The 27,965-nt window shown below is 41.6% G+C and overlaps 2 protein-coding genes across 2 annotated transcripts; one reads left to right on the forward strand and one right to left on the reverse strand.

Annotated features, from left to right (window-relative positions):
• Positions 1-916: 916 nt before the first annotated feature.
• On the forward strand, positions 917-7,548 carry cgasa (cyclic GMP-AMP synthase a). The gene is made up of 5 exons (XM_026945100.3): positions 917-1,735; positions 1,838-2,060; positions 2,151-2,411; positions 3,937-4,033; positions 6,955-7,548. Exons 1-5 carry the CDS (start codon positions 1,034-1,036, stop codon positions 7,286-7,288), a joined length of 1,617 nt encoding a protein of 538 aa, XP_026800901.1. The 5' UTR covers positions 917-1,033; the 3' UTR covers positions 7,289-7,548.
• Positions 7,549-9,703: 2,155 nt separating this feature from the next.
• On the reverse strand, positions 9,704-27,372 carry ddx43 (DEAD (Asp-Glu-Ala-Asp) box polypeptide 43). The gene is made up of 16 exons (XM_026945080.3): positions 26,955-27,372; positions 26,741-26,796; positions 24,681-24,807; positions 23,474-23,614; positions 17,672-17,753; positions 16,246-16,402; positions 15,076-15,194; positions 14,778-14,888; positions 13,612-13,753; positions 13,335-13,435; positions 12,983-13,070; positions 11,963-12,090; positions 11,137-11,246; positions 10,731-10,869; positions 10,548-10,635; positions 9,704-9,856 (listed from the first exon to the last, which is right to left on the reverse strand). Exons 1-16 carry the CDS (start codon positions 27,268-27,270, stop codon positions 9,710-9,712), a joined length of 2,052 nt encoding a protein of 683 aa, XP_026800881.3. The 5' UTR covers positions 27,271-27,372; the 3' UTR covers positions 9,704-9,709.
• Between the last annotated feature and the right edge of the window lie 593 nt (positions 27,373-27,965).

Below are 27,965 nucleotides of genomic sequence, written 5' to 3' on the forward strand. Positions count from 1 at the left end.
GATAAAAAAACATAATACTATTACATCTCAAGAAGACACAAAGGACGAATATAAAGATACAGTTTTCAGTGCTTTTCAATGCTAACAGAACTTTGGATAGTTTCCATATACTTGTCTAAGTCCACTTTGAATAAAGAAATGGAAATAAACAGTTATTCACTACTGCTTACACATGGCCACAAGGTTAACACATGGTTACACTGCTGGCACACGACTGTCAATAACCAGAACTCATTTCGTCCAAGTCATTGATTAAACTGAGTTTAATCATCTTATTGGTGTTCAGTTTCCTTGCAGACTCCTTATAACTTGCAAAACACATTCCACAAATATAATCGTAAATAAACTATTGCTCCAGATTTAGGGAATTTTAAATCAGATATAGGAGTCTCAAATCAAATGTAGCTTCTCGTCAATAGACCGAGAATGATTTCCCCATGTTTGGATATGTAAAGCATTGCATATATTGGATTTGGGGATTTTGTGGCCAGTTTGAAATTGGTGTAGAGGATCCTGCAGTAGATGTGTATTATGTCTGATGTACAAACAGTACCATGCGAATATCTATCAATAATTCATTACATTTCTTTGTAATTTCTATTTCTAACCCTGCGCAGTGTGAAATGGAATGAAGCATGGCATTAAGCAAACTGTGAAGAGAAAACAGACACACCCTTTTCGAGAAAACCAGTAAAGTAATGCTGTAACATTTCCAAGTTCCCACCAAGTCCCGTAAACACTGTGCATCTGGTTTACACTGAGGAATAAATGACATCTGTGGGGTATAATAGTGTATTTCAGCTGGAGGAGTTTATTCCGGTTCCACTTCACTTCTGAGGGGCAAAAAATGATTAGACATGGAGGGTACGAAAGGAAGTGTGTTTTAATCAGTCATAATTGGAGTGTAGGGTTAAGGGCACACTGATACTCGAGCCTAAGCCACATTTAGCCTCCCCTGACGTCAAGGTGCTTTATAAGCACCATTTCCGGGTGACTCCGGTCTTTTACGCACTGCTATAGCCACCAGCGCGCGATGAGCGGCAGAGGAAGACCGCGCAAAGTCCGGGCCAACAGTCCATGCGCATCTGTAGCTAAAAGTCCAGCGGCTACACGGAAGAAGAGCTCTGCTAGGAATGAGGAGCAGGTAGAGAATAAGAGATCCACGGACGCCAAAGCGAGCTGCCCTTCAAAGCTCCGTCCGAAGAAATCTTCAAGGGATGCTAACTTTACTGAAGAGCCACAAACAAGCAAACCAACCAAAAGTGGCGAGAAGACAGCGCGGAAAGACAACAGTATCGAGGAGAATCAGAGCAAAGATCTCCAGAGTGCTCCTGGAAAGCTAAAGAAAAGCCAGAGCACGGAGTCAGCCAAAACAACAGGCGCAAAAGCGAGCTCCCCTGCAAAGCTCCAGGAAAGTCAAGAATGCCGTCCGAGGACATCTCCAAGCGCTACTAACTCTACCCAGGAGACACAAGCGCCCAAAACAGCAAGAAGCGGCGAAAAGAATACAGCCACCATCTGCTCAGCGAGAAGAGGCAGCAGTATCGATGAGAATCCGAGTAAAGTACTCCAGACTGCACTTGAAAAATTAAAAGTAAAGAAAAAACAGAGATCGGAGTCAGCCAAATGCGTGAACGAGATACAGAATAAAATAACCGAGTATCTGAAACGACACCTGGACTGGTGCAAAGACATCAGCGTTCTGAAGACAGGAAGCTACTATGAAAACGTTAAAGTAAGTGAGCTTGTAGGCATTAAAACAGCGATAGTTCTGTGTCTCGATCCTTAATCAGCAGGAATGTTAACCGTGAGTAACAGGGTTTTTTTTTTAATTAAGATCTGCGAGGCTGACGAGTTTGATGTCATGCTGACTGTTCGTGTGGAGAGGGTGAAACTCCTGCCTTTCTCAGAAGACGGGGCTTTCTATTCTGTAGAAATGAAACGGCACACTCCGAGACATCCTTTAGACAAGTTTGTCAATGAGGAAAAAACCATCAAGGCCAGTGAAATGCTCAAAGCATTCCGCGAGAAAGTAAAGGAAGCTGTGGCAACACTACCATGTAAGCATTATCCTGTAATGTCTAACTGCTGTTGGTGATGAAACTGCTGCATGATAAACGTGTGTGTGTGTGTGTGTGTGTGTGTTGTAGATGAAGTTAAGCTGGAGAGGAAGAAGATGGGCTGTCCAGCTGTAACTCTGCTCGTGAATGAGAATGACAAGCACATTTCTATAGATTTTGTCCTTGGTCTGGAAGTCCACTCAAGCTGGCCCGATTTCACTCAGGATGGCTTCAATATAGAAAAATGGCTCAGCAAGAAAGTGAGGATGGAGCAAAGACAGAAACCATTTTATTTGGTGCCTAAATACGAGGGAAGAGGCAACGCAGAACAGGATGGAGTTATGGCCAAGGGTAAATAAGCCACAATTATTTTCTTAAAACCAACAGCAAAAAGAAAAAGAATAAATTTATATATATATATATATATATATATATATATATATATATATATTTCCACACACACACCCCAATCAGCCATAACATTAAAACCACCTGCATAATATTGTGTAGGTCCCCCTTATACCTCCAAAACAGCTCTGACCTATCTAGGCATGGACTTCTCTGATGGTGTGCTGTGGTATCTGGCAGCAAGATGTTAGCAGCAGAAGTGCGACGTGGGGCCTCTATGGATCTGACTTGTTTGTCCAGCACATCCCACAGATGTTTGATCGGATTGAGATCTGGGAAGGCCAAGTCAAAACTTTGAACTCTTTTTCCATGTTCCTCAAACCAACAATTTTCGCAGTGTGGCAGGGCACATTATCCTGCTGAAAGAGGCCACTGCCATTAGGGAATACCGTTGCCATGAAGTGCATATCACAGTGCCTTTGCGGGCTTGCATTCTTTCCATACTGAATTCTTTTACGTTGTTTTCCTGGTGCCACCTCTTCCCCAGGTAAGTGATGCAAATGCACCTGGCCATCCACATGATGTACAAGTAAACATGATTCATCAGACCAGGCCACCTTCTTCCATTGCTCCATGGTCCAGTTCTGATGCTTACGTGCCCATTGTAGGTGCTTTTGGTGGTGGACAGGGGTCAGCATGGGCACTCTGACTGGTCTGTGGCTATGCAGCCCCATACGCAGAAAGCTGAGATGCACCGTGTTCTGACACCTTTCTACCATAGCCAGCATGAACTTTTTCAGCAAGTTGTGCTTCAGGAGCTCTTCTGTGGGATCAAACCAGATGTGCTAGCCTTTGCTCCCCACGCTCATCAGTGGGCCTTGGGCGCTCATGACCCTGTCGGCGGTTCACCAGTTGTCCTTCATTGGACCACTTTTGGTAGGTACTAACCACTGCATACCGGGAACACCCCAAAAGACCTGTCGTTTTGGAGATGCTCTGAGCCAGTCGTCTAGCCATCACAATTTGGCCCTTGTCAAAGTCGCTCAGATCCTTACACTTGTCCATTTTTCCTGCTTCCAACACATCAACTTCAAGAACTGACTGTTCACCTGCTGCCTAATACATCCCACCCCTTGTCAGTCAGGTGCCACTGTAACAAGATAATCAATCTTATTCACTTTACCTGTCAGTGGTTTTAATATTATGGCTGATCGATGTGTATGTATATATATACACATACACACACACACACACACACACACACATACATACATACACACACACACACACACACATACACACCATCCACTTTATTAGGAACACCTGTACTTTTATGTAGTTATCTAATCAGCCAATCATGTGGCAGCAGTGCAATGCAAAACATGCAGATACATGATTGGTCTTTTTGCAGTCTTCAACCTTTCTTTTTCTAACTTTTGAAACTTGTGGGCCAGTTAGAAGTGAAAAGTTGCGGCTCTCGATGTTGAACTGAAAAATTAAATATGTAAATTTGGTGTGTTGTGGGCAGACGCTTGGCGAATTTCGTTCTCACATGTGGAGAAGAACATCCTGAAAAACCACGGCAACAGTAAGACCTGTTGTGAGGGAGGACAGAAATGCTGCAGGTGAGTATGTGCACGTAGACACACACACAATCCAATAAAACCCCACTACAGGGTATATCTTACATGCTGTAATATTTTGGATATGCTTTCAAGATTGTCTCTAACTGGTAGTTAACAAGTATCTTAAGTCCATGTTATGTTAAAAAAAATCAAGTTTTAGAGTTGGTGAATCAGCCTAGTGAATGAGCCTAGGTCATTAATAATCATGATTCTCAGTGTCTTAATTTTCCCAACATCTGTCAGCTAAACCACATCCACTTCTCCTCCCAACTTTTGTGCTTAAATTTGAATGGAGCAGGGAAAAATCATTTTAACCACTCAGGAGTGCAAGAGAATCAAAGAAATAAAGACAAACACACACACACACAAGCATGGGCGAAAACAATTCTATAAAAATGCTAAGACTGACCATTAATATCAGTGCTAATACTATTTTTATGCTTACAGTAAAGGTGGGGTGTGAAACTGATATACTGTATGAAATTTGTATTGTACCTCCTTGGTGAAGCTATTAGTGTGTGTATGTGTTTCACTAGAGTGGTCATTCCTCCCATAGAAGGTACTGTTGTTTTCCTAACATAGGCAAAGCAGTCTGTGCACAGTGCAACATAGCCAGTCTGCCTTTTACATAAACTATGGATCTTAGGAGAATTGTGGTTTGGTTGAAAAAGTGTTTGGAGTTGTTTCCTATAGGAGGCCATAAAACCAGTCTGTACCAGCATGTGTCAAAGTTGTGATGAGCCATGCAGACTAGAAGCAGCTCCGATATTGGGAGGATGGAGGGTTGTTCGATAAAGAGGTGCTGCTCCTGAACTCCGTGAACTAACAAGTATCCATCTTATGTGCATCTTATGTGCAAAAACAAGTTCTATCTATAGTTGTTGCATGAGCCTAGTGCATATGGGTAGGTCACTAATAATAATGATTCTTAGTGTCTTAATTTTTTTTTCTTTAATTTTCCCTACTGCCAGCTTAATGTCTAAACCATGGCCACCTTTTGTCCCAACTTTCAGGCTCAAATTTGAATAGACCAATGAAAATAAATCCTCATTTTAACCCAGCAAGAGTGCAAGAGGATCAAAGAAAGAACGCAATGTGTGCACACACACGCTTTTTTCCCCTGCACTTGTGAATATGATATTTAGCTAGTAAATAAATTAAGATCATACAGTATATACACTATATTGTCAAAACTATCTGGACACCCGAGTGTTGCACATCCCATTCCAAAACCATGGATATTGAGTTGTTTCCCCTTTGCTGCTATAACAGCCTCCACTCTTCTGAGAATGCTTTTCACTAGATTTTGTTGTGGGTTGTGGGGATATTTGTCCATTCAGCTACAAGAGCACAAGAGGTCGGGCACTATTGTCTTCACGGACACGGCCTGCCAAGGTTAGAGTGGAAGAACTCGATTGGCCTGCAGAGCCCTGACCCCAACCCTACTGAACACCTTTGGGATGAATTAAAATGGCAACTTCGCACTAGGCCTTCTTGGCGAATGTTAGTGCCTGACCTCTTGTGGCTGAATGACCGTAACACTCATGTGGTTCTTCCCTAAACTGTTGCCACAAAGTTGGAAACAGAATGTCTTTGTATGCTGTAAGATTTCCTTTCCCTTGATCCAAGACACCCAAACCTGTTCTAGCATGACAATGCCCCTTAATGCTACAGCACACAAAAACATTCTAGAAAACTGTACATTTCCAACTTTGTGGCAACAGTTTAGGGAAGAACCACATATGAGTGTTATGGTCAGATGTCCACAAACCTTTATCCATATAGTGTATATGATTTTTTACTGTCATAATCAGGGAATTCAAATATTAAATAAAAGTAAACAGTTATCCAATGTCCATTTCTGACTACACATTACATAACTGCTGTTACTTTTGACTGGTAAAATCCCTCTGCTGCATCTAATACATTGTACCAGCATCCCACACTGCCATGTCAGTAGCTGCGTTCACATGGACACTAATAATCCGATCGTAATTGGACTAGAAGCACAATCAGATCTAAAAAGTCACATGTAAACACGTCAATCGGAATGAATTGGCCAAAACCAGTTAAAATTTCATTTGGATCATAAGGGGTGGTTTAAACCTTTTCTAACCCGATGGAGAGGACATGTAAACACTTCATCGGATTGAAAATGAAACCAGATAGTTCTGCGCATGTGCAATGACGTACAAATCACGTAATGACATATGACGCACGGCTGTCAGCGGTTTTGGGGCTCTCACCGTAGCCTCACCAGGTGCCATGTTCCCCTCCACCATTGAGCATAGTGTCATAAATGACTGTTGTGTCATCCTAAAATTCTCCTTCCACTCCTCGTCTGTGAAGTGGTGCAAGACGAAATTGTCCCACCGGTCCTTGCTTCGGACCCTCATCCACAGGCGCCTTGTTCTGGGCTCGGGAAGGGGCATTTTAATTGCTTGATAAATACTCGCAGTACCGCACAAAACATCATGCGATCGCGTCTTCTAATTAGCAGGTGAAATAGGCAAATGTTAAGTCTGCTTTTTAAAACAAAAAAAAAAGAAGCAATGGCAAGAGTGGCTGCTAGCATCTGCATGTTGGAACGGCGGGAAACGTGTATTCGCGCACTGTGCGCATGTCAGAAAATCAAATCCGATTCTGTCATGTAAATGCGCATATCAACCCGATTACTTTATTCAGCGTTCTTGTAAACACTGGGATCGGATTAATCAATCTGATTGATTTCATTCCGATTGAAACAAAAAGTGTCCATGTAACTACTGTCACTTTTGTGCTGAGAAAGGAACAACAAATTTAACTACCACAGACCATGATGGAGCCTTTAAACTTGTTATAATAATATAGGAACACTGATTTTTTTTTTTTTTTTTTGCCTTCTAAGAAATACAACTAGTGTAACTTGTGGCATTTTACAGAAAGCAGTGTCTGAAACTTCTGAAATACCTCCTGCAACGGCTGAAGGAGGAGCAGCCGGAGGAGGCGGACAAGCTCTGCTCGTACCATGCTAAGACGACACTGCTTCATGCCTGTGCTGCCAGAGTGAACGACAGTGAGTGGGCAGGCAGCGAGCTCAGCCACTGCTTCCAGCAACTTCTCAGGGACTTTGAGCAAAACCTGAGGGCCTGTAAACTTCCCAACTTCTTCATCCCTTCCCAAAATCTGTTCAGTGGCATTGGTAAGAAAAAAAGTAACATCCTAGCAGACTACATTGAAAACCAACGCGAAAATGGTTTTCCTCTACTGTGTTAAATCAACAGGCTCTGAGAATCAGGAAACCAAACTTCTCTGTGCAGTAGGCAGTAGTTATGTTATATCTTTTTTTCTAAATTAAATTAAATATATAAATGAAGTTTCACGTCCATGTCGCTCTACTGTCTTTTGTTTTATCTTGTCTATTGTCCTGTCTGTTATGTCCTACACCCACTATTCACCCATACTAACCTTTAAATACGAAGTACAACTCATCTACAATTATGAATAAACTAAAATAAAGTCTCAAGAGGGGCTATCGAGAAAAAAAAGGAAAAAAAAAGAAATTCCATTGTCTTTATTTTGTCCTACAGGTATGTACACTGATTTAATAAACACTTAACAAGTCTACTTAAGACCCCTCAGTATCTTTTGGTGTGTGATGTCTAGACCTGATGTATATTCTGTGTTTATTTGCAAAACACAAAGTTCTTCAGAAATGTTTATTTGAATGTCATTTAAATCGGAAAAAATATTTATACATGCCAGTTTCCACATGTGGCTGTATAAACAATAACAAACTGAAAACAATGTTCCTGTTCAACTAAATTAAAATTCCTTGTCTTGAAAAATTCAGCAAACTTGGTGGTGCTGGTGACAGATGAACTTGACTGTCGTCTTCTTTCTAGAAGCAAAAGATAAATGTTTAATCTGGATAAAACTGTCTTGATGTAACTGCTGTTTCTTTTTGAGAATTAGCTGTTGACTAGGCTTTATTTAATGAACATTGTAAAACTATCCCTAAATTCTTCTCTTAAAAGAGAAAACATATTAACAAAATATAAAGGTGGATAGAGTATGGACACAAAATGTGTTTACTACAGTACAAAGCAAATTATGAACCGACCTATGGACCATAATTGATTTATGAAGTAAACAAATAAATCAATCTTTATAATATCAGACAGTGATCAATAATAGCCTTCAATGAATTTATGCATGATTTGTTTTTGTAGTGCTTCAAAACTTCTTGAAAACAAAGATGTGGTTTGCTGAACAATGCCTGATTCAGTTAGGTAATAGTAACTAGCTCAGTGAATATGGCAGTTATAACAGCTTCTCTGCATGCTAAGGACACCACTCAGGAATATTTGTGTGCTCGCTGATACTGTTCCGAGAGCTCAGGTGGGCTGTCCTCATGCTCGGCTATAAAAATAGGACTGTGTCGGTGCAAGTGCTAATCTGTGTGTGTGTGTGTGTGTGTGTGTTTGTGCTTGTTTTGGGTGGAGCAGGATAAAGGATGTTTCAGGGGTTTTCAGTGTCTTTGAAATCAAGTGTCTTTGTGCCTAGTTGGAGCACTAGGACATCTACAGTAAGAATTAATAAGGTTTTCACAGCAGTCTGGTTCAGTTTTCTGCCCATTCCTCTTGGCAAATGGTCTTCAATTCCCCAAGGTTATGAGGATTCCAGTGATCGCCTCTCAATTTCAACATCTTCTATAAATCTTCCATGGGATTCAAGGCAGGAGATTAACTACCTAGCTAGCTAGCTAAAATGTTAGTGAGTTAACTTGATGTGTAGACACAGATTTGTTTCAGAAGTGGATCTTCAGTTCGTTGTCGACGGAAAATGCATGCAAGACGTGCTGGAAGGATTTGTAATTTTAATTATCTCTCATTTCAAAAGATTCAAAAGCTGCAAAAAACGTTTTAATTCAATTTAAATATGGAAGCAGGGTAAGCCCATTATCCAATTTGTGCATGAAGGACTTTGAACTACCATGCTCAGTGCTTCTGTTATTATATTATTATTATTATTATTTCTGCAATATATTTTATGGTTTATTTAAATTTAAAGATGCAGGAAGTTACATCAGGATTGCATGGCATATGCAAGTCTGATTGCTGCTTGTTAATTGTTCAGAATGTAATTAACAAGTTAATTGTTCATTGAAATGTAAATACTTACAGTTAAAATTAAAAAAAAAAAAAAAAAAAAAAAAAAAAAAAAAAAAAAAACAACCCTCATCATTGCCTCCCTAGTGTTCACGATGAATTAAAAAAAGAAAAGGTTAGAAAATGTTTATGGCATGTTTACCAATACTGAAAAGGGTTAGAATATAAACTGTATGTAAAGGTTAAATAACAAAAACAAAAGGTGTCCAAATACTTATTTCCCCCCTCACTGATTTTGCATGTTATATTTGCATATCAGTGCAAGAAGCACAGAAATGATTGCCCCATTCCCCACGTACAGTACTTGACGTCACATCCAGTATAAAAAGAGACTCTTGACAGCTGCAAACACGGATCCACGACTAGTTTCAGATAAACTTCTTATCTTATATGATGTTATTTGTAGCAATTGTGTTTATTAACCACTAGTAAAAACACTTGAGTAAGCTGTTGTTCCACTATATTTTTCATACCAAGAGATGGTAAAATGCACTTTAAGCCAATTAAAAAACAACTGTACCTTCCTTCAGAAGCACCTATTTGAGCCTTCTCTGAACCCATCTCTTGCTCCTCTTTGAGCCTGTCCTCCTCTGGTTTTAGCAGGAAACATCTCTTTCTCCTTCTGGTGTTTATCATAGCGCTCTGCCATCAGTACCAGCTCCTCTGGTACCTCCTACAATACAGTGCAACCAAAGAGCCAGAAATTCGTGTGTGAATTTCTATTACACAGATTGAAGGTTTCCCTAGCATGGACATTTTGGTCAAAACTGTGTGTGTGTGTGTAACTAGCTCAGTGAATATGGCAGTTATAACAGCTTCTCTGCATGCTAAGGACACCACTCAGGAATATTTGTGTGCTCGCTGATACTGTTCCGAGAGCTCAGGTGGGCTGTCCTCATGCTCGGCTATAAAAATAGGACTGTGTCGGTGCAAGTGCTAATCTGTGTGTGTGTGTGTGTGTGTGTGTTTGTGCTTGTTTTGGGTGGAGCAGGATAAAGGATGTTTCAGGGGTTTTCAGTGTCTTTGAAATCAAGTGTCTTTGTGCCTAGTTGGAGCACTAGGACATCTACAGTAAGAATTAATAAGGTTTTCACAGCAGTCTGGTTCAGTTTTCTGCCCATTCCTCTTGGCAAATGGTCTTCAATTCCCCAAGGTTATGAGGATTCCAGTGATCGCCTCTCAATTTCAACATCTTCTATAAATCTTCCATGGGATTCAAGGCAGGAGATTAACTACCTAGCTAGCTAGCTAAAATGTTAGTGAGTTAACTTGATGTGTAGACACAGATTTGTAGCATGGACATTTTGGTCAAAACTGTGTGTGTGTGTGTGCGCGCACACGCGCTCACAAGTGTGTAAGCCTACCTGTCCAGCTCTTTCCAAAATGTGTATAAGTTCACCTGCCATCTTCCAATCTCCTCTCGTGACCAGGGTTACAGAAACCCCAGACCGCCTATCAAATCATTCAAAAATAGGTGTTAATATATATTACACATGCAATACACCAGCTTGAGACAGTCTCATACACAGGCAGAAGAATGCTGTTACCCTGCACGGCCGGTTCGCCCAACTCTGTGAACATACTCCTCAATGTTCCGGGGGAAGTCAAAGTTGAAGACATGCGAGATATCATGGACATCAAGTCCCCTAGAGGCTAGATCAGTGGCCACCAGAATACGCACACGTCCTGCAAAGAGCCAAAGGTAAACATCAATACTTTTGTAAAATTACATGTGGATTAGCTATTAACTATGTAAAAGATTCAACTACATGAAATAAGTAAATGATAACTAATCACTCTAAACATATTTTATTAAAGATTAGAGGATGCTATTAACTAGACCAATCTTGCATGCATCCATCGTTTCCCCATTTACCACTCTTCTGTTGTCTGTTCACGGCTCTGTTAGGTTAAGGTTAGCACATCTTAAGCCATATGCTGGTTTTAGCATACCATCTTTAAAGTCCTGTAGGGCTTCTTCACGGTCACACTGCTCTCTGTCTCCATGCAGGGATTGAACTGCTATCCCCTGGAGACACAGATCACTGGACAAGTCGTCTGCACTGGATAACATATTGACAAGAGGGAGACAGTCAGAACATACCAAGCAGGGAAGGGAAAAGGTAACTTTTAGATTAAGCACTAAAAGAAAAAAGGGATAAATGCTTTTGAAGAATAACAGGGGAGAAAGTAGCCTATAAAGCCTTCAAAATTTTTTTGGACATGCTAGATTCGTGGTAGAGCACTTGAAACACTGAACAAATACAGGCAATAGTAGTGATCACATTTTTAATCCTCCCAATATATTTGTAATATTCACTCTACTATAATCAAATACACAAACCAAAGCCAGCATTGCATATTAGGGTGTGTTGTGAGACGATAATACATTAATGCTGCTATGCACTTTCTTCTGAGCACGAGGAGAACCAGGAGTTTCACTTGGCACAATATTCATTCAAACAGCATGGTAGTAAATGCAAACAGCATTTGAGGAGGAGATTCAGGGGAAGGGGAGGGAATTTACTTAAAAATGAAAGTCAGTGCAGCGTGCTTTTAAAAAAAAAAAAAAAAAAAAAAAAAAAAAAAAAAAAAAAAAAAAAAAGCATGGATGACGTCACTTGGGAAATGCTGAGCTGGCTGTATTGCAACAATTGCACCTGTGTGTTCTCTCACTTCCCTTATAACTGAAAGCACTGAATATCACTTGAGGACAATACAAAACCCGGGAAAGCTTGAACAGATAAACCATTACACCTCATTCTAACTGGAAACGTACACAATCTTTTTTCCAACAAATATCAACACTTTATCCTCAGGCTCCATATTGTGGATAAAGTCAAAGATGTATGCCTTCTTCTCCTCCTCTTGTACAACCAAAACTGTCTGCTGCACCGTGTCCACAGCCTAAAAGAGAACACAACATATTTGTAATTTAGGGAAATTCACAGGGGATCTTTCAAACTTGCCCAGACATGTTTTGAAACCACAAAACGCTCCACAAGATTTCTGATGAATACACCCTCATTTATTTCTCGCCATCAATTTAACTGACCCATATTCTTTTTTAAACTACCAAACAACTGTTTTTTTTTAAACCACAAATTACACTGAATTATAACTAAGCACTTTTTGTTGAGTTTGCTAATTCCTTTTATCTTCCCACATTTTACTGCTGAGGCCAACACCTAAAGATTCTTCAGGGTACAAACTATACCAGCCAGACTGTCATCCTCTAAAGTGCAATTAATTTCAAATGGCAATAAGCACTACTGATCCACTGAGTGGAACCTACAGATGGGTGACAGGTTAGGAATAAACAAGCCCAATAAAGCCCAAAGAATGGAGAAACATAAATGCAGATGCTTCCAGACAGCTGTCAGCATGACAATTATGCAATTAACCTCCATCCATGCTCTGTGGCATGTATAAAAACACTGAACAGGTCTAGCTGACCTCAGTTGTGGATCAAGATGGCAAACAAACAAACAAACAAATAAATAAAAATAAGTGACTTTGAAAGAGGGTTCATTATTGAGGAACAGATGGCAGGAGCTTCAGTAACAAAGACAGCTCAACTGGCTGTGTTTCAATAGCAGGTAGGTAACACTGCAAAGGCTGTACTTTTGGGCCAACGACACTTCACTAATGTCAATAACAAGATCTAAATTTACCCTTTTGTTCTCACCAGAATTAAACATAAGAATTCTCCTTAAAAAAAAACAAAAAAAAAAAAAAAAAAAAAAAAACTGTGCAACAGTCTGAGTTCAGGTGTAAAACAGAATAAATGCTCACTTACTGCTAGGTCTAGAGAGCCCACATACACCATCATGGGGTCTTTCAAGTAGGACTTGGCCAAACGTCTCACGCCTGTTGGCCAAGTGGCACTAGATTTATGCAACACAGTTAAATAATTGATGTTTAATGCAGTTATATAAATGGTTGTTCAGAGATGTGACCATAGCAAAAGTTTAAAACCAAAGTGAATTATGACCAATATAACTTGAAACTGAACGAAATATCTACAGTTATATAGAATAAAAACAGAAAATGGTCTACCAAGTGAGCTGCCCCACTAAAGGTGTCCTTGCTTTTAAGGACAAAAATATAAATCTGTCATAATAACAAGAGACAGATGACTAGCCTCTGACCTGGTCATGACTGTTTGTCGGTCAGGCCGAATGTCCAGGATGATTTTCATGATTTGAGGCTCAAAGCCCATGTCCAACATTCGATCTGCCTCATCCAATACCTGTTATCAAACAAATACACAAAAACAAACCATGGCACAAAGGCTTTGAGTACAGAGACCGGTTTTCTAAGGGATATGAAAAACTGGTATGATTCCAGCATTGCATAATGAGTGAATTGCTGCTGCTCCCTTTCAAGTGTGGAAGCACGCTTGAGATGTGTACGACATGTACATACCAAGTAGGTAATGGAACGTAGGTTTATTAGCTCGTTCATTTGCAAATCATTCAGTCGTCCTGGTGTGGCGATCACTATATCAACACCACTGGTAACTGTCTTTATTTGGGCTCGTCTGTCACCTCCTCCATAAACACAGATACTGGGAGCAGAGAGATGTTAAGCGTGTTAACTTTTCACACCCTGTGCAGGATGCAGAGACCTACACTCAACTAAAGTGACTTAGAATAAGAGCATGTGATCCTATTTTTTTTTCTCCATATTGTACATGGGTAGAAAAATCACATTTATTAATTAGCCCACTGGGCGTGTGAAAACTCCACTGTGCTGCCCAGTCCCATGTTTTGGTAGCGTGAAAACTTAGGCTAAAAGGTGGTAGGTAGTGTAATATAATAACACATGACAGATTAATTGGTTAGTTATGTGCATTAATACATACTAAGAGAAATGAATACATAAATGATTATTATCCTCTTCAAGAGAAGTGTCTAATCTAGCACATGAAGTTTGTGCCCTCAACAAAAAATCAGCAAGCATTTCAGCTAAGAGATGTGGTGCTCCGTCTTGGAGTGCAGATTAAATAAATAAATAAATAAATAAATAAAAAATAAATAAATAAAAATAAAGCCTGGCTATTGTTTTTCTTTGCTCTCCATACGTTTAACTGCAAAGTGACAGCATGTAGTAAGCAATTTTATGACAGCTTTATGCTTGACATTATTTTGCTTGGTTTTGTTATTGTCTTCACATACCTGCATATCCCTAGTAAAACCCGTTCTACCGACAGCCACGTCATACCTTGGACAATGTGCGTAATGCAGCAGGCAGTGAGATTTGGAAGCTACACTATAGTTGCAGCATGGTTATGTTTCACACCACCATGAAGTTTAAACATACCGTACATACCAAATGAAACCTTGTTCTGTGAAAGTCAATAAGGAGTAGCAGTTTTTGTCCACCCCTGCTATAGGCTACGCAACAAAATAATTGTCAGAATAACTAGGCTTAAAAAGTAACATGCACTATTAGCTATTTCTACGTAATCCAACATCCTTGACAAGAGAGAACAGTTGGTCATCTAAGGCAATGAATTGCATAATTTTTAAAGTTACATACCATTTTTGTACAAACACTTCAGTGCATCCCTAAATGCAACACTTGTTTACCTTTTAAAGCCTTTGTAACTGTACTTGTTACACTCTGCTTCTATCTGGAGTGCCAACTCACGAGTAGGAGTCAAAACCAGCATTCCAGGGCCACTTCTCTTGTCTCTGGGCCTGAAAGAGCAACAAGGCAAAGGTTTTTATATGACCCTTTCCTAACGTGCACATGCTACACACAAATCATGAAAAAAGCCAGTATAGTCACCTGCAGTTGGATTATAAAGGCATTTCATGTGCAGAATGATGACAAACATGCCACTGATAAATGTAAGTGTGAAAGTCCACTAAAGAGTGTCCTTACAGAGGCTGCTGGTCCATGTGAATGAATCCAGGAAGAAGATAGGAGAGAGTCTTCCCAGTGCCAGTTTGCGCAATGCCAATCAAATCCAGGCCACTCAGAACTATAGGCCAAGCCTGACACTGTAGCAGACAATAAAGATCAAAAACACAGGGGGAAAAAACACCTAACTGTTAACAAGTCAAATCCTTCCAGACTCACAAAAGTATCATAGGAAAAAGCATAGGAAACACTGGTCAGAACTGTCTACCATGTAAATTCTGTTTTATTAGAAATTGAATGCTTCCTGAACTAAGAGCTATAATATAAAACCTTTCTAAAATAACTGTGCAAGCAAAATATTTCAATCAAGTTTGTTTCTGGTGGTTAGTGTTGGTCTATTGCTGATTTAGCTGGTTAACCAGCATGGCATCACTAGAAAAATCTTGTCAGTGGTCTTGCTGGATGGTTGTTTTTTCACCTGGCCCAAGGTGTTTTTTTTGGTGATTGCTCAGTAGTGCCTACTTGTGTCATTACATGCTCTGTACTCTTAAAAAATTATGAAAGTTAACTTATATTTGCAAACATGTTCCTTAGTCCCTTAGAAATAACTGTGCATGCTATGTTTGTCAAACTTTTATGTTCACGGATTTCCTTCACTAACTGGACCCACACGGCTTGACAAACCATAAGGCATAAGTAATCACTTCTGAGCACCTTCAAATTAACTACTTTTAATCCCTAGCACACATGGAGGAAAGCACTGTCCCATTCCGCAAACATGAGCCCACAGATGCCCCCAGTTGCTTAGTGTTGCTCTGATTGACAGGGGAGAGAGACTAAGTCGTCACACATGTAAATTAGCCTCAATATTTACATTTAGCATTGCTTGTCTGCTACTGCAAAGATCCTTTATAGACATTGACACCAAAACATATGCCTCCAGTGTCCACAGAATTTACTGGTCCCAGGCCAAAACATCACATCACACTCAGCAAGCAACATGCGTTGTTAATATGCAAAAACCTCCTCTGACTCAACCATTGGGTGCGATCTGGTTTGGTTTTACAAAGCAACTAGATTTCCCCATACAGTAAAGCCATGTTGTTTCCCACTGTTTAGTCGACTCGCAGCTGAGCACCTTGCTCTTTCAGAAATTACCCAAAGAAGTGTTAATGTTTAGTCGCACAGTACCTGAATGGGAGTTGGCTTTTGAAACCCCACTCTGACTATGTTTTCCATTATTCCAGGATAGCAAGCAAAAGCCTCCTCAAAAGTGTACACAGGATTAGGGATTGCTCTTTTCCCTTCTTCTTTCAGATCATCCACAAAGATATTGTTGTTCTCCTTTCTGTTAGAGAGAGATTAAGGGCTGAACTTGACATAATGTTGAAACATAACATCTATTTGATGTAGGCTTTAATCATGATGGGTCAGAAACATTCACTTTTATCCTTTTTACACCACAAAATATCTGGGTTTAGCAAAAAATTAACTGCACTTCTTGGCGGAAAGAATTATTTTTCAAACCATAACACCATCCGAAGACTTTCATGATTGGCTCTCAACTTCCCGCGCAAGACCATCTGACTCATAATGTTCCGTGCATATGCACTCATGAGTGTTTTCTCTGATGTATTCATAGTTAAAGAGAGCCCTCTACTGGTTGTTAAGCAAAGCTGCAGTATGCATATAGTATATACTCCTTTAAGTGCGTTTATATTTTACTACCTTGCAGGGAAATTAATCTGAATGAACATACTTCATTCTTTAAAGATACAAAGCTGAGCTAAGAATCCCAGTGTAAAACCCGAGTTAGTATGAAAACACAACAGGCAAGTTTTTTTTTTTTATAAATGTCTTGTATTGCCAAATAATGTTCCAATACACAAATTTCAGAAGAGCATATGAAACCTGTTGTGGAATTCTTTCAGCTAAAATAAAAACTTCAGTCTTGGGGTCTTCATGCCAAAAAAATAGACTTTTATTGTAAAAAGCAACAAAGCCGTGTTAGTCTGCAGAGTAACTGATGAATCTGATCTCAACACAGCCTCTTATGTTTTCAAATGCATATCTCTCTAGGACTTTTCTCTTTACACAAACAACTAGCTGGCTGTCTGCCACCCTTATTTCTCAGTTTTAATGGTGGCAAAACACCCAGTCTGTTCACTCCATGTTTTTCAGACAATGAGAACCTCCCGACACTGATACCCAACCTGTACTTTGCAGAGTTAGTTACTGAACTTTAGATGACCTTATACATGAATATGATATTGGATATAACATGTTTAAAGTCTGGAGTTCAATTCAATACAGAAAAGCATTATAGCTTTCAAAATATCCCTGGGATTTTGACTAACTAAAATAAACACTACTAATTTCACTAATTTACACAGCTACTACTTGAGCACATTTACAATATTCCTTCTTCTGTCCTGCACTAACTCAGTGAATACTTTTACCTAGAGCACCTAAAAGAGGCACGTAATTGGCACAAGCACTTGATCTCGGTCCTCAGACGAGATTGCTAGGCTCTTTGCTATATTTATTCTATTATACACACAGTTCAATACAGCCCTCTGCTGAAGTGTTTGATAAATCACAGCATGCATACACACACCTCCAGTCTCTGATCTCCTCTGCACTGCGCTTGGCCACAGAGTCTGCCTCAATGTAAAAGTTCTTCTTCATAGGTGGAAGATCTGAAGGAACAGATTTTTATTAGGTAATACATATATCAGCAAACTAAAGGTTATTATAGGTTAATATATAAACATTACAGTTGAATGGGTTACTAAAATAGCCAATGATGTGTACAAATGCAAGCATAAAGACCATTTCACGTTTTTTTCTGCAGAGTTTTTTTTTGATGCACACAAGACAAATATCACAGTATGGTTTATCTGGGTCCCTTGCCCTTTTTTGGACAATCAATTCCTTAAATGTCCATTTTCCTTTAAAAAAACTGCCCTGTGTAAGTAGTGTAATCAAAGCACAGAAAACAAACAGCCAACATTTATAAAATAATAATAATAATAATAATAATAATAATAATAATAAAAACATGAAGACAAATGTAGCTGAACTGGTAGGAATTGTAAAACCTACAACTTGGTGCTGACCGCTTGTTACGTATGTAACTGTGGTTCTGTGAATTCCGGATGACCGCCAGAGGCAGTGCTAAGCACTAATGGATGGATAATCGCTGCGCCAGCTAGATAGGTCAAGAAGGAAATACCAACAGAGTCATGCCATGACGCAGACCGTGATGCAAGGATATAAACCATAGCAGCTCGGTGCCCAGCCTCAGACTGCTTTCTCGCGCATTCCGAATCACGAGGAACTCTGGTGGTCATCCGGAATTCACAGAACCACAGTTACATACGTAACAAGCGTTCTGTTTCATTCCTCCTGACCGCAAGAGGCGGTGCTAAGCACTAATGGATGACACATACCAACACAGTCATGGGGAATGCCACCCACCTGCATCAAGGATGCTCCAGAAGGACTGCAGAACTCACATTATGGGAAGCAGCCACATTGACTTTATAGAAACGTGCAAAGGTACATGGACAGGACCAGGTAGCAGCTGCACAGACCTCCGCCAAGGAAACTCTCCGTAAAGTGGCCCAAGATGAAGAGACAGCCCTACTAGAGTGACAAGTGATACCCACTGGTAAAGATTGGGTAGAATGACTATACGCCAGCTTTATCATCTCGACAATCCAGCGTCCTAGTCTTTGCTTAGACAAAAGGAGCACCCTTGCGTATCTCACCATAACAGACAAATAACTGATCCGTCTGTCTGAAAGAAGCAGCAGACTTAACATAGCACCTTAAAGCTTGTACGGGACACAGCAGATGAGACCTCCCCCCGATTGCATCAGAGGGAGAAAGAGGAGATTGAAAAGCAGCCATATGAATAGTCTGGTTCACAAATTGAGGTGACAAGACAGAAAGCTGGATTAGGCTGAAGAATGACCACAGAATTCTCTGGTAACCAGCGTAAGCACGATTCACTCACCAAAAGGGCATGAAGCTCACCAACGCGTTTAGTGGAAGCAATGGCTAACAGAAAAGACACTTTCAGGGACAGCCACTTAATATTCACAGCATCCAATGGCTCAAACTGTGGTGTACAAAGAAAATCTAAAACAAGCGGCAAGTCCCAAACAGGAAAGAGAGTAGAACGAACAGGCTTTAAACGCTTTGCTCCTTTCAGAAAACTACATATAAGGTTGTGAGACCCCAAGGATGCACCATCGACCAGGACATGATAAGTAGAGATGGCAGCAACATAAACTTTCACGGTAGAAGCCGCCTTATTGTCCTCTAAGAGATGCTGTAAAAAACTCAATACTTCTGGCACAGTACAATGAACTGGGTCATGTCCTTGCTCCCCACACCAAGATGAGAAAATCCTCCAGCGAGCAGCATAAAGCTGTCGTGTTGAAGGAGCCCTAGCGTTAACAATAGTGTTCACAACAGTGGCACCCACTGGTCAAATCCAAAGCTGAAGACGAGCTGGGTACAGGTGCCAAACACGGCCATTCAGCTGAGAAATGTGGTCATGTCTGATGGGAAGCTGCCACAGCCCGCCCTGTAACAGACTCAGAAGAAGAGGAAACCATTGCGCAGCTGGCCAACGAAATGCCACTAAAACCAACAAAAATATTCGGTGTAGGGTCTCCCATAGAAGTGGAAAAGGAGGAAACGCGTACAATAGGCAGTTCGGCCACTCGTGAGCTAACGCATCCTGTCCCAATGGGCTGGATGCCTCTGCCCTCGCAAACCACCAACGGTAATGCGTGGTTAGCTCCGAGGCAAATAGATCGACCTCCGCCTTGCCAAATCAGCAGCACCACATCCGGGTGAAGCCTCCATTCGCCCGGAAGCAGTAGATCCCTGGACAGAGCATCCGCCACTTGATTGTCCGATCCTGGAAGATAAACTGCCTTTAATGAAGCCAGTCGGCCTTGAGACCATCTGGGGATCTTGCGAGTTAGTTGTAAGGACGCGAGAGACCTGATGCCACCCTGGTGATTCAAATGGAAAAACTGTTGACGTGTTGTCGGACCGGACACGTACAAGGTGGCCTAACAGGTTTGGTAAGAAGTGTTGTAGCACTAGATACACCGCCTTCAGTTCCAGAACAAATACAGCAACCAATCCCCCTCTGGTTTCATGTTGCCCCCATCCTGTCAGTGATGCATCGGTTGTGATCACTTACCGACAAGAGGGCACCACTCCTAGTGGCACTCCAGCCCCCAGAAATGTTACCCGTTTCCAGGGTTTCAGTGCTCTGACAGAAGAAGAAAGCAACAATCATGCGATGGCGATGTCTCGTTGAGTCTAGCCCTAAGCTGTTGCTCCACCTCTGAAGAGGCCTGAGGTGAAGCAACCCTAAGGGAATCACGGATGAGGCGGCAGCTAACATCCCCATCAGTTGTAAAGGGACACCATAAGGTACCTTTGCCCCCAGACGGAAACGAGTCAACAACTGAAGAACACTGACTGTCCGAGTGTGAGACAGTGTGGCAGACACTGTGACAGAATTGAGCGTTATTCCTATGAAGTTTATGGTCTACTCTGGAACCAGATGAGTTTTTGTGTCATTCACAATAAGGCCCAGCTTCTGTATATGCTCCAGAACAATCTTGGTATCGCATAGAGCGTGGACTCTCGTTGGGGAGCAGAGCAGCCAATAGTCCAAATAAGGCAGAATCCTCATGCCCTTGGACCAAAGAGGAGACAGAGCCGCACTCACGCATCGCGTAAAAACATGAGGAGCTAGAGACAGCCCGAATGTCAGGACTCTGAACTGATAGCCTTGACCCTGAAAACTCAATCTTAGGAACTTCCTGTGGTGGGGAGCAATGGGAACATGGAAGTAAGCATCCCTCAAGTCTACACTCACAAACCAGTCTCCTTTCATCACAGATCGAAGAACATCGACTGTGCGTAACATTCGAAAACGAAGACACTTTAGGAACACATTGAGGCGTCGAAGATCCAGAATTGGCCCGGAAACCTCCATCCTTTTTTGGAACAAGGAAGTACGTCGAGTGAAAACCGTCCCTCTGTCTGAGAGGGGGAACTTTTTCTATGGCTCCTTTCAACAACAACGAACGAATTTCCATGGAAAGTGCCATTGAACTGGTCGCATCTTTGACGACTGTCGGAAGAATTCCTGAAAACTTTGGAGGCCGGTGTTGGAACTGCAAAGTGTATCCCCTGTTCAGAGTTGTCAGAACCCAGGGGTCGGATGTTGATGTTTCCCAGTAATGTAGGTGCTGTGCAGTGAAACGACCGATTGCCAGCCCAGAAACTTCAGGGTTTCTGGTTTCTGCCCTTTGAACCTGTGGGGGGGCGCTGATGTGGCTCCCCTTGATGATGGTGGGTTTAGGGTTAGGGTTACCCTAACCCTGTCAATGGCATCCTAAAAAGAGGAGCCTGTGGGGCCTGAATTAACTGTTGTGTGGCCTCTGACAACTTCATTCTCTTTTCTAGTAGTTCAGAAACGTTGGGGCCAAAAAGATGTCCCGGTACAATTGGTAGTTCCCTCAATGTCCTCTTACAATCTTCAGGCAACCTTGCCTGAGCAAGCCATACCCGCCGTCGGGCTGTTAGAAGGGTCGCTGAAAGTGTCCCTGAAAGTGTCCCAAGTTCACGTGTTACATGACCTATAGTCAACAGGGCAGTCTGTAAGAACTGAGGTACAGAAGGGTCAACATTCACTGACGCTAATGTGGTGTTACAGGCAAGCAGCAGCTGGCAAATAGTATTCTCCGCCCGGGTTATGTAGGCTACGGACTCATATGCTTTTTTCAGTAATGCGTCTGTACGACCACATTGGGCACTTGGGCAGCGGACATTGCCTCCAAGTCCTTCATCTGGTGATACCACCAATGCCGCCACCGGCTGTTCAATTTCAGGTGCCCGACCTACTCCAATAAAGTCAGCCTCAGCCATTGAGGAAAGAGTGCGGGCTGTCTTTGACCTCCTCTTAGGCACATTGGAGCCTGTTAATGCACTGGAGAATTCAGCCACAAAATCTTTGCATGGAGGCATAGTAAACATATTACCAGCATTTTGCTTGAAGAACACATTAGTTTGAGCAGGCTGAATAGAGTTATCGAGACCCAAACGAGCCACTGCCATCTGCAGAATCGAAAGAATGTCATCAGGAGAAGATTTGCCTGCACTAGATGAACGTACAGCAGACAGGCTGGAGAGAGCATCCAGCAGGGGGCCAGGCTGCATGGCAGGATCCACCAACTCTTCATCAAGGAAATGTGAATTAGATGCACGTCTAAATCGATAGTATTTGGGGGTTTGAAATCAATCTCGTTCACTGAAGTGTTCTCCGTAGGCGCGGCTGATACCAGGGGTTGTAATGACTGAAGAAGACATCTCTGCCATCTCTGAAGAGAGAGTAGCAACAGTCTTCGATAACGAAGTTTCTGCGGTGACGATTTCTTTTTGGTCGGCGGAGCACCAGCAGCCGCTGATGTACGACGTTTCTGAGCGTGCTGTGGTGCTGAATACGACTGTGTGAGGCTAGGACATGAGTTAGGATCTAGCTCTGCAAGACGAAGCTGTCTTTCTGACAGCGGCAGCATGGCACAATGCAAACACGGATCAGTCAACGCTTCCTTCAGATGCTGTATCCCCAAACACGACAGGCAGCGATCGTGTCCGCGTCGGGAAGAAGTGTGTTTGGGCACATTTTGCAGCTCGGTGGAGAGACAGAGATATGAGACCTGTGAGCCATGAATTCATCAAAACACGTCCTTGGTAGCACCTTAGGAACTCAAAACTAATATAACATGCACACAGAAAGATCAAGCGTGATAAATTCTTTGGATAGAACTGAAAGATTTAACGTTATAAGGGAGCGGCATTATACGCGAGTTATCAGAACTGCCTTCAGATAGTACCGAGGGGCAACGAGAGTTTACACGACAGTGAGCAGGCGACGAAATCAATGATAAATAGGTCAGCAGGGAAACGCTACCTAAGTGCGGTCGAAACCAGCCATCGGATAGTACCGTGAAGCACAGGGTATCGCTGACACAACAAATGAAATAATGTACACTGACGTAATGAAAAAAGGGAATCCAAAATATCCGATGATAGTGCAGAGCGCGCTGTCACAGCTTGGGAGGGCGAATCCTCACAACTCAGGTAAGCTGCACGGGACAGCACTAACCAACGACCTATCATAAGCAAGAAAGCGAAAGAGGCTGTGCATCGAGCTGCTGTGGTTTATATCCTCGCATCTCGGTCTACGTCATGATGCGACTCTGTTGGTATTTCCTTCTCGACCTATCTAGCTGGCACAGCGATTATCCATCCATTAGTGCTTAGCACCTCCTCTGGCGGTCAGGAGGAATGAAACAGAAACACTAATTAAACTCACCTTGCCACTTCAAAGTCTCATATTTCTCCCTGTTGGCTCTTATGGCATTCCAATCTATAGGTGTAGAAGTGCAAGCAGCTGAAGCCTGCAGTGAAGATGCTGACCAGCAGGAGTCACTCCTCAAGCCTGAATTCTCACTACCTGCAGAAACAAACAGCAGAATACTGGAGTTACTAAACAGCTGGTCCCAGTTTCGGTGATGGGGTCAGAAAAAAAGTGAAGTCAGACACATAATTGTTATTGATGAAAAGATTGTGTGTCATCCAGACAAGCAAATTTATCCAACTAATAAAAGAATTTCTATGCCACTCAGGCAGTACCTCCATCAATGTTCAGAGCTTAACAGAAGGGTGACGATGTCACCTACATTAAATGTAGTCCCATCTAAGTCAAATCACCAATGTAAAAGCATTTTTTCTTACCACACAAACCTCTACAGTTTGTATTAGGGGAGAAGAAGGAAAAAAAAAAAAAAGAAAGGAAAGGGGAAAAAAAAAAGAAAAAAAAAAAAAAAACACATGCAGATGCAGTTTTGCTCACGGTTGCTCAGGCATAAAGCTGATGGAGCAGGAATCACTTCAGTTTCTGTGGTTGGAGTGAAGAGGAAGCTGATAATTAAGGCTTACACTGGAGGACTGTGGCAAGGTTTTGTTGTACTCAACACATTTATGCATTGTGGCTGAATCTAATGGTGTTCTACATAGCTATCAGGGGTCACATCTAATTCCTGACATTCCTGAAAATTTAATCAGACTACATCATTATGTAGTATGAGCACGATGGCGATCTGATATGCATAGATGTGTAGTGTAGCCTGTTGAGTGGAAACTGCACCATCAGTTATAGCTGATCTGACTTTTCAATCATCATTGCAGTGACACTCTACCATGATGTGTACTGCATGCTACTGACTAGCTTCATTCTTTCACACAAATGTTAGTGTGCTTAAATCCAACGGAAACTAGACCTTTTTGAAAAAAATAAAAAATCCAGATGGCCAATTCTGACTGCACTTAGGGTGACCTGACATCACATTTATCAATGCAATCCCATCTAAATCAAATCAGTAAGAAAAGGGCGGAAAATTTAATTCTGGAACATCTCAACCTCACCACAGAAAAACGGTATATATGACAGGGGCTATTTAACTCTTTGTTAGACTACAATAAAGAGTTTGAAACTACTGCTCATACTGTGTTTCTCTTACCATAGTGAAGTCCAGGCCCATTGGCGTTACCCGTTCCTATCAGCTCCTTGATCAGATCGTTGGCTTTCTGCTGGACATCACTGCTACCAAAGATCAGCACCTCTCCCTCATAATCTCCACGGTTAATCTACACAAACCATAATCAGGCATCAGCCATATCAAATTACTCCAAATATATGTTGTTTTGTGAAAATGTTCAGTCTCATACAGATTCACCTTAAAATTTTAAATATGGTTGTGCGCCCAACTAGTTTAAGGGAAACAAGGACATATTTTGAAGTTAAGTGAAGTGACTTGTGGCCAAGTATGGTGACCCATACTAGGAATTTGTCACTGTCCAATCGTCACTGCTGTTTGGGCAGTTAAAATTTCTGGTGTAGGAGGGAGGAGGTTGACAGGCCTGTCTCACAGCTGCTTGCAATGGTTTTGTGGCTTGTGACTGTTTACATTATTAGCCTCCTATAAGTCTTTTTAATCTAGCAACCAATCCAGCAGCCCTAATCTGGTATATGTATGTTGTTTCAAAAACACTATTACATAAAATAATGGACAATTACTGTATGTGTTTCGAGTGGTGCAAACACCTCTGTTAGACAAGGGTCACCTACTTGCTGTGATGGAGAAATGTAGAGTTAGTATGACCATTCTCCCAACTTAGAAAACATTAAAAATAGACAATAAAAACGCTAAAAGTACATCCAGCATTGTTAAACATATGGAATGTGTTTCGGTGGTACATAGTACTAACAATTCCAGTACTGTGTGGGACTGAGGACTTAAACGTCAGTCTTGTACTCATGTACCTTTCCACAGCTTAGTGATAATCTCTGCTCAAAAGCCTCAGCAGTTTGACACCCCTGGTGTGGTATGTGTTTCAACAGTTTTTTAGTACACTTTCATAAAAGCTCCCACAGTCTTGACAAATTTATAGGTGAACAAATGATGCATTTTTCTATCATTGAACATTAGCTGTATTTCAGATTGCACATCACAGCACATAGAGAATCACACTGCAGCAGCTGCTGTACATTTTGAACCAAGATCAAGATTTTGGTAGGGGACTAAGCACAGAGACACACACACACACACACACACACGTCAACCATATTTTCAATGCACAAGTGATTGTTTGGAAGGAGAAGAACATGCAGAAACTCAGGTTTGATGCTAACTTGCTGCTACTGTAGAGCAAGTTGTCCCACTCAGTTTGTTTACAGGGGCAGGACAGAGGTATTTTAGAGAGCATTTGTCACTTCATAATATTTCTGTCTACAGCGCCAAAATAGCAATTTTGATTTCATGGAAACTTACTGAGGGGTATTAGCCAGGGCCATCAGGTGTCTAATGGTGTGTTTAAGTCATGTCGGGAAGATCGTATTTACGAGTTGAACACACATGAACGCCACCACAAAGTCGTAATTACGAGTGGGAAACTCGGGATTTTCAACGAGCTCCGAGTTTCCGAGTTGGTGGTGTGTCAGTAAGAGAACATGGTGGACTCAAAGTCTGTATTTGACTGTAAATTAGTTGAAACTGAATGTGTATTTAGCAGTGACATGTATTTATTGTAAATTAAAAAGCTTTCAGATAAGCTAACTTACTGCACAAAACACGAGAGCATCGTACAATTACGATATAATATGTAACGATAAATTTTACAATGGCTTCATAAATTGATTAAAAACATAAAAAAGCAAAACACACCTGATGAGTAATTCGTTTTCTAGAAGTACAGATAAAACCTTGCTGTACTTTTTGTAGGTAATTAAGAGAAGGTACACCGCCATCTTGCTCCGAGCAAAGTGACTTGAACGCACCTGACGTCGTAATTACGACTTCCCAACTCGTAAATACGGACTTCCCAGGAGCACTTGAGCGCACAGCAAGGTTAGCTAAAGGCTGCTTGGATCCAGGTTTCCAGTCAGCACCTTTAGCTAATGTAGCTCACTACCGTATAACTTATCAAGTCCTCATCCACTTCACAAGCATCATGCGACTCGTCAGAGAACTGGTTAAGCGTGTTGACTAGAACACGATGCTTCTTCAGTAGATGAACTTGCCTTAATTCTCGCTCCACTAGACTCCTCCAGTTCGCGGATTTTCGCTCCGCCTCGACCTGTTCACATGCAACAGAACGACAGACGGTTGATGCGCGAGCGCAAAGTGGCGACGCTAACTAGCTAGCTAACTTTGTTACTACTTAAATTCAACGCGCTAACCTATTATTATTATTATTATTACTACTACTACTACATGTCCATAAAGCTATCTTACCTATAATTCTCCCGACTAAAGAGTTTTCCACGGTCAGGGTGAGAGGTCGGGTTGAAGCCGCTCTGTCACGGCGCGTTTCTCTGCCGTTGTGGGAGTCTCGGCGCTCGGTGAAGTTCACTTCTCCGTCACGCTCTCTCCAGTTCCGCCATTGGGGACCTTCACGGTCCACTTTCCCGCCACGCTTCCCACCAAAAGAAACATTTTCTTTACTGGTATTTGAGGTGGCTTTCCACTGTGTACACGGAGCTGTACGAACACGCGAAGGCTTTGAGATGGCGCCACCATTCTCGTCGTATTCAGCCTCCCAATCCGACATGACAAGCTGATGTTTAAGTTCACTTCGACTGAAACTAACGCTATAAGACAATTAGCGCGCGGCCACCAACAGCCGCTCACGTGGCCACGCCCACTCCACTGGGGCGTTTCCCCCATTTTAAATTAGGGTGGGTCATACCACTTATTTTCTTTTCGATCCGATACCAAGTACTTTCAAGACAAGTATCGCCGATATTGATACCGATACCGATACTTCTATGAAATATTTTTATAGTGATTTTATAGTGTCTTTTGAGCCATCATTATTAATATTAAATAAACTGCAATAGACATGAGTTCTTTTTTGCTACATTTATTAAAAAATACTGAACACTATTAATCAAATAGCAACTTGTATAACAAATAACACAAGAGCAATAAATCCTCTGTCTTCTAACTGAGATTGGCTGGAGGTTGCAAATAATTCAAATAATCTAATCACCACTTGGTACCTGGATAATGTCCACCTCTCTGAAAGGATTCCGCTAAAGAACTCTGCCTCAAGCCAGAAGATGGGGGTCGTGTCTGCGTTACCTCCTCTGCTCGCCTCAGCTCTACTTCGTCGTGCTCTATAGGGTGTTTTGCTTTTAACTGCTTTGTCATATTTGTGGTATTGCCACAGTGGCGTATTGTTTTTTGATAAATGTCACATGAAGCTTCATTATTATTAACTGGAGTGAAATAACTCCAGATTAT

Source organism: Pangasianodon hypophthalmus, chromosome 3, assembly GCF_027358585.1.
Source record: "Pangasianodon hypophthalmus isolate fPanHyp1 chromosome 3, fPanHyp1.pri, whole genome shotgun sequence".
Classification (NCBI taxonomy): Eukaryota; Metazoa; Chordata; class Actinopteri; order Siluriformes; family Pangasiidae; genus Pangasianodon; species Pangasianodon hypophthalmus.

Coding starts and splice junctions, on each gene's coding strand:
- cgasa (XM_026945100.3), top strand. CDS start 1,034: ATGAGCGGCAGAGGAAGACCGCGCAAAGTCCGGGCCAACAGTCCATGC. Junction 1,736..1,837: donor GCTACTATGAAAACGTTAAA/GTAAGTGAGCTT, acceptor TTTTTAATTAAG/ATCTGCGAGGCTGACGAGTT. Junction 2,061..2,150: donor AGCTGTGGCAACACTACCAT/GTAAGCATTATC, acceptor TGTGTGTTGTAG/ATGAAGTTAAGCTGGAGAGG.
- ddx43 (XM_026945080.3), bottom strand. CDS start 27,270: ATGTCGGATTGGGAGGCTGAATACGACGAGAATGGTGGCGCCATCTCA. Junction 15,195..16,245: donor AAAAGCCAACTCCCATTCAG/GTACTGTGCGAC, acceptor TGTCTGCTACAG/TGTCAGGCTTGGCCTATAGT. Junction 14,889..15,075: donor CACATGGACCAGCAGCCTCT/GTAAGGACACTC, acceptor TTGCTCTTTCAG/GCCCAGAGACAAGAGAAGTG.